General features: G+C 59.3%; 1 protein-coding gene across 1 annotated transcript in view; it reads right to left on the reverse strand.

Moving 5' to 3' along the window:
- UBE2O (ubiquitin conjugating enzyme E2 O) overlaps positions 1-3,448 on the reverse strand; it is a gene marked incomplete at both ends in the record, with an annotated part of 44,733 nt that extends 41,285 nt beyond the window's left edge. Inside the window, one exon of the mRNA XM_084239444.1 lies at positions 2,999-3,448. Within this exon, the coding sequence (XP_084095570.1) occupies positions 2,999-3,448 (450 nt within the window). The remainder of the gene's footprint in view (positions 1-2,998) is intronic.
- Positions 3,449-6,265: the final 2,817 nt, after the last annotated feature.

The following is a 6,265-nucleotide window of genomic DNA, read 5'->3' on the forward strand; positions in this document are numbered from 1 at the left end:
TTCAGGGAGACCCTGAATACTGTGGCAATTCAAAGCAAAAGACAATGCGCGAGGGGGGAAAGCTGAAAGATAAGCCAGAAGCCCCAAACTTGGACGGACAGCACTCTGCTCTCTTGCTCACAGGGCTATTCTGTGCAACCCTGGCAGGTGGAGACAGAAAGACTCATATGTCCAGCCCATGCTGGAAAAGGTGACAAGGCTGTCAGCATTTGGCTTTAGCACAAAATTTTACTCGGGGCCTCCCTAGTGGCGCAAGGGGTAAGGAGTCAGCACTATGAAGCAATCGGCAGCCACTGCAGCATGAGTTCGATCCCCGGCCAGGGAGCTGACCCACATGGCGCTGCAGACCTCTCCTGTCTCCTCACTGCTCCCCTCAGCAGTGGATTTCAGTAGATCCGCCTGTTCTGCTCCCCACTCTGTCTCTGCTGAATCCTCTCATCCCCCCACACCCCAGCTCTTGTATGCATAAATAGATCTTTTGAAAAAGAAACCCCCAAAACCCAAAATCTTACTCAAGGGGTGACCACAGCCGGGGAAGGGGCAAATGTCCGCAGAGGAGGCCCACTGCCAACTGGGAAAAGTTTCCCAGTGGGCAAACCAGCGACCGCGTGGAAGGGGTCAGGAGACTGAGTAAGAGGAGGAGCTGCCTTTCAGTCTGAAAAAGAGTCTCACTGTGGCTACCGGACCACAAATTCCAGTTTCAGGAAGAATTTTTGTTTCTGTTGATAACGTTCATGGAAGTAGCCAGGAAAAGGACTGGCCTTGACTACCCTTTTCTTCTCTTTTTTCTAATTTGTTCATTAAAAAAAATCAAAAAAGTCAGGAGACTAATATCGAGTCTTTATTCATTGCCCCCTTCAAATGAACATGGAAACTACAAAAATACTCCAAAGCCAACTAAACACTCCACATTAAATGGAGGCCATTAAAAAAAATCCAATAGGTGGCAGCTTTAAAAAGAAGTTCCCCAAGAACACCCCTAGATCAGTCTCTCAGTAACTGGGTTCTTAAACCTCATCACCGCACAAGAGATGGAACAGGGAGCAGAACCTCAGTGCTCATCGGGCTAATGGTCCTTCCTTTACAGCGCAGTCACCCGATGGGATTTACAAGGAGCGGGAGGAGAGAAGGCGCATCGTCCAAAGCCGAAGGGCTGCAAGGCTCCAGGACCCTACCAGCCCAAGCAGAGACCGCGGCAACGCAGGAGACACTTCAGGTGGACCTGGGACACCTGTGCGTGTGGCTCACTGTTACACACAGGCTGGTGTTTTAACAGCCACCTGACAGGTATAAGCTTCCCCCGCCCAAAACAAACCAAACCAAACCAAAACAAAGCAACAGCCTCGCCTCCATTCCTGAAAGAAGAGCTGGGTCCTGCCATTCCAAGCAGACACTAGATGCCACCACTCTCCAGAGCGCCTACGCCCGTGGCCTCTGCTCAGGCCAGAGGTTCCAGCAACCACAGTGGCAAAGGAAACACCACCGCTGGAAGCACAGCGGTTCAAGAGCCACGGCAAGTCGTGAAGGGCCCTTTCGAAACACAGCCAACCTCAGAGTTACTTTCCACTTGATTCCAGAGCAGGTATTTGAAGTCAAATTTCATAAAATCCCATATGGTGGCGGGAGCAGACGGAACATTGCTGTGGACCAAGTTAACCCCCAAAGTAAGATGAGCGGGAACAACCACTGATAAACCAGGCAGCTCCGCGGCGGCTGGCCCTGGTCAGGGAGTCCCGGCGCAGGAGGCCATGAGAGTCAGCGTGTGGCATTCCAAAGGGCACCAGCCTCTAGAGGAGATGGCTGGGGAAAAACATTTTCCAAAAAACCTATGGAAAGACATCAGCAGCCATTAGCTGGTGAGACAAGGCGCAGACACGGTCCATAGAGCAAAATTCCTCCTTCTGACATAACACCCTGGTAATTTTTAACAAGCGTGCCTCTGCAAAAAGTGATCGTTTCCACATTCGTTTGCACAAGAACTTATTACCTTCTTCCCGAGTCAGAAGCTATTGCCTGGTTCGCATTCTGCTGCCTGAAAGCCAGGGTCGGGTGCGGGTTTCTGAGTGTGCGGAGGGTGCACACGGGTGTCCGCAGCCTCTCGTCACCGGGAGTGGGTCACAGGCTCTTCCTGGGAGCGGGGCCTTCTCCCGGCCTGAGCCACCCCACAGGCCCCTCTGCAGCGTGGCACGAGGGCCTAGTCCTGTCGCCTTTGTCTCCCACGCTGTGCGAAGCCCAGATTAACTTTGCCAGTGCCCTCCCCTGAAATTAGACCTCCCGACGGGCAGCCGCCAGGCCCAGGCCTCTTCCCGCTGAGGAGGCTCGCTCGGGGGAGGCGGAGGGCAGGGGAGAGAGACGCGGGGTGTGTCTGTGTGGGGGGCACTGATAGGAATTCACACTCGGGAAAACAAGACCTGAGAAGCCACCAAAGCACCCGGGTCAAGGTTTCAGGCTGACGACGCCGATAAGCCTCCCTCACCCCAAAACCACACGGGAGCCTGAGGTCCCTTTAACAGCCCGCGGGCGAGCGCAGCCCTCGGGGCTCGGCGGGGCTCCCCTCCCTCCGCGGCCCGCAGCACCCGCTTTCTCAGGCGTCCCGCTGCCCTCGGGGCCTCCACGCTGGCCTCAGCTGTCACGTCGCCCCCCAACGCTCCCCTGGTATCTCGAGACCCGGTCGCGAACGGTCTGACTCACAAAGTTCCCCGCGGCCGCCGCGCAGGGGGCGCCGAGGCCGCGCGCCGGGCCGGGCCGGGCCCCCACCCCGCCGCCCGCGGTCTCGGGCGAACTTCCCGCACCTCCGCCTGGGCCGAGACGGGCCCCGCCGCGCCGCGGCCCCCCGCGCACCCCGCCGCGGGCCGGGGGGCCTCGGGGGGCCGGGCCCGGCCGGGGGCGCCGGCGCGGCGCGGCGGGGCGGGGGGGCGGCGCGATGACTCTGCAGCGGCGGCCCCGCGAGGCCCGGCCGGCGCCCGCCCCGCCCGGCCGCCCGGCCGCCCGCGCCCACCTTGGTCTCCTTCACGTGCTGCTTGGCGCCCTCGGGGTACCACTGCACGCGCACGTAGCCGCGGCGCAGCGGGCTGGCCCGGCCGTCCTCGTGGCCCGCGCCGCCCGCCTCGGAGCCGCCCGAGCTGCCGCGGCCGTCCTCGTCGCCCTCGGAGTCCGAGTCCTCGCCGTGGATGAGGCGCACGAGCCCGAAGTGCACGGCGCCGCGGTAGCGCCCCGAGACCAGGTCGTGCGAGAAGAGCAGCCGCTGCGAGCCCGGCTCGGCGCCCGCGTCCGGGGCCGGCCCCGAGGCCGCGTCCGGGGCGGCGGGCGGCGGGGCCGGGGCGGCGGGCGGCGCGGCGGGCGCCGGGGCCGGCGCCGGCGGCGGGGCCGGGGCGGCGGGCGGCGCGGCCGGGGCGGGGGCCGGGGCGGCGGCCGGGGCGGCGGGCGCGGGCGCTGCGGGATCCGCCATAACTGCTCTGCGCGAGGCTCGGGCGGCGGCGCGGCGGCGGCGGCGGACGAGGCGCGGGAGGCGGGGCCAGCCGGCGCCGGGGGCGGGGCCGCGGCGCGCTGACGTGGCCTACGTGCCGCCGTCGTCAGGGAGCCGAGATGCGGTTGCTAGGAGCCGCCGCCCGTCGCTAGGGGACGCTGAAGCGGCGGCCGGGGGCGGGGCGGGAAGGACGCAGCCGCGGGGGCGGGGCCAGCGGGGGGAAAAGACGGGGCGCGCGGGGCGGGCCCGGGCGCGGGGGCGGGGGCGGGGGCGGGGTGGCCGCCGCGGGCGGGGCCAAGCCGGGCTGCAGCTTCGGCTCTCGGCGTCCCAGGCCCGGGGAGCCAGGCGGAAAGGGAGAGACGCCCCTCGCCTCTGGGTGTTTACAGTCTGGCCCAAGACACAAACAGGGGCCCATAAATAGCCACAAACGCCACCCCAGGGAGCGGGTCAGCGGGGTGACCCCGGAGGGACCGGGCAGGGCGTGGGTGAAGGAGGCCTGGGCAGATAAGGAAGCAAAGCAGAGCACTCGTGGCCCCTGTGGTTTGGCTTTAAACCATCCAGACGGGGCCTCCCCCCGGGCGCAGCGGTTGAGCGCTGGGCCTCGAGGCTGCCCGCAGCCTCTGCAGCGCCGGTTCGATCCCCGGCTGCCGGCGAGGGCCCCACGTGGCGCACAGAACCCTTCCTGCTGCGCCCGCTGCTCCCCTCAGCAGTGCACTTCGGTCCCTCTGCCTGCTGTGCTCCCCGCTCTGGCTCTGGTGAATTCTCTCACCCTCCCCCGCTTCTGACTGTACCCAGTGCTTGTATAAATAAATAAATTAAAAAAAAATACAATAAACCCATCCGTGAGGCTGTGTCTGACAGAGTTAGAGGGCGGGGTAATTAGGAGTGGGAGCCACGGATTCCAGGCCTGGGCTCTGCCACTTACTAACCTCATAGAGGTAGGCGAGCTGATAAACTTTTTTTCACCTTAATTTTCTCATCTGTAGAGTAGGGATGATAACATCTCATTTGGAATGGGGAGAACTCAGCAACGCAGAACAGCACCTGGAATAGAGTTCCCTCAATAAAGCTCAGCAGTTAGTATAGCATCTCCCCACCACCTCCTGTCTAGACCAAGATTCAGAGGAGCAGAGCTGTCATCCTCCTGGTCTGCTCCATATTGCCATCTTTATAACATCTTTTTTTTTTTTTTTTAAGATTTCTTTATTTATTTGTACAAGTACTGGGTATAGTCAGAAGCACTGGAGGGTGAGAGAATTCACCAGAGCCAGAGCGGGGAGCAGAGCAGGCAGAAGGACCGAGGTACACTGCTGAGGGGAGCAGCGGATGGCAGGAGAGGTCTGCGCGCCAAGCGGGACCCTCCTCCTGTGGCCGGGGAGCAGCCGGGGATCGAACCGGTGCTGCAGAGGCTGCCGGGCAGCTTCACAACCCAGCGCTCAGCCGCTGCGCCACCGGGGAGGCCCCATATTGCCATTTTAAAATATAAAAAGTAATTATACGAATGTGTCCCCTAAGTAAGTTCCAAGTGATTTGGATGCATTCTCAGAGGACAGATTCGTAATAGGTTGTTAAAATGAAATTAAGGATACTCAAGATATGGCCCTAACCTTCCTTCACCAAAATCATTTTCCCACAATTTTCTGCAAGACCGTCGGTAGCAGTTAGGAAGATGGTTCCATATTACAGTATTTTGGTTCTTTTTGAAACAGGCAGGATCCCTGTCCTTTGGACATTTTACATGCTGTTGAGGATACAGTACTACACTCATGGAGAAGTTAGAAAAAATGCGTGAACCAGAGGTGGCAGCCTAAGGACCTAAGTTGCCCTTAGCCGAGTGCTTTTAGAAGATCGACATAATATTGAGCTGGGGGTGGTTGTCCATCCCCCAAATCTTAGAAAACTCATAAGATTCAGAAAACCAAAACCAAAACCAACCGGGGCTACGTGAACTGAAGGAGAGTAAAGCTATGATTTAGGAGCAAAGCTGGCTCCAGAAATCATGGCCTTCCCATCCCAGACCACCATGCAGAATGGCACCTGGGGTCGTTGCTGTGGGGCCCCCACTCACTCCCCCCCCAGGACCTCTGGGGCTTAGTCGCAATAACTGGTAACCTTTCTTCCACTTTAGCATGCCTGTGTGCCTCGGCCCCTCATAACCTAACACTCATTGAGGCCCTGTTCTTAACAAGGCTCTGTGTCAGCCACAAGCATTGTCTTGTTTGTGATCACAATCCTGGACGCAGATCGAGCGAACCCCATTTACCAGTGAGGAAACAGGGCCCGAGGAATTCCATGCCCGGGGTCACACGGTGGTCAGGCGGTCTTCCAGCTGGAATCCAGGTCTCCTGACTCTGCGTACAGGTACTTTTCTAGTTCCTGTGTCCCTGGAGGGATGGGGGTGGGGTGGGGGTGAGCACGTAGGTTGAAGGGGCAGGGCATCACAAACCCCAAACCTCTGTTGTCAAAAATGGGGGGGAGTTTGGCATTCTCCTTCAGCTGATGCCTGTTTATCTTAAGATAAAAAGAATGTCCCTTCCTCCCTAATCATCGAGTAAAATTGGCACTCCAGGAAGATGTGCCACGTTTATTCTGCAGCTTCTTGTAATGGTGGCTAATAATAGCTACCATTTATTGAGCTGTAACTTAATGCCAGGTAGTCGGCTAAGTGCTTTACATAGATTATCCACCTCAGCCCTCACACCCTCCTGTGAAGGAGGAAGCTTGAGCAACCCTGTTGTGGAGCTCCCTGCCGCCCAGCTATGCTGTCCACACACACACACACACACACACACACACACA

The sequence above is a fragment of the Talpa europaea genome (genome assembly GCF_964194135.1).
Source record: "Talpa europaea genome assembly, chromosome: 7".
NCBI lineage: Eukaryota > Metazoa > Chordata > Mammalia > Eulipotyphla > Talpidae > Talpa > Talpa europaea.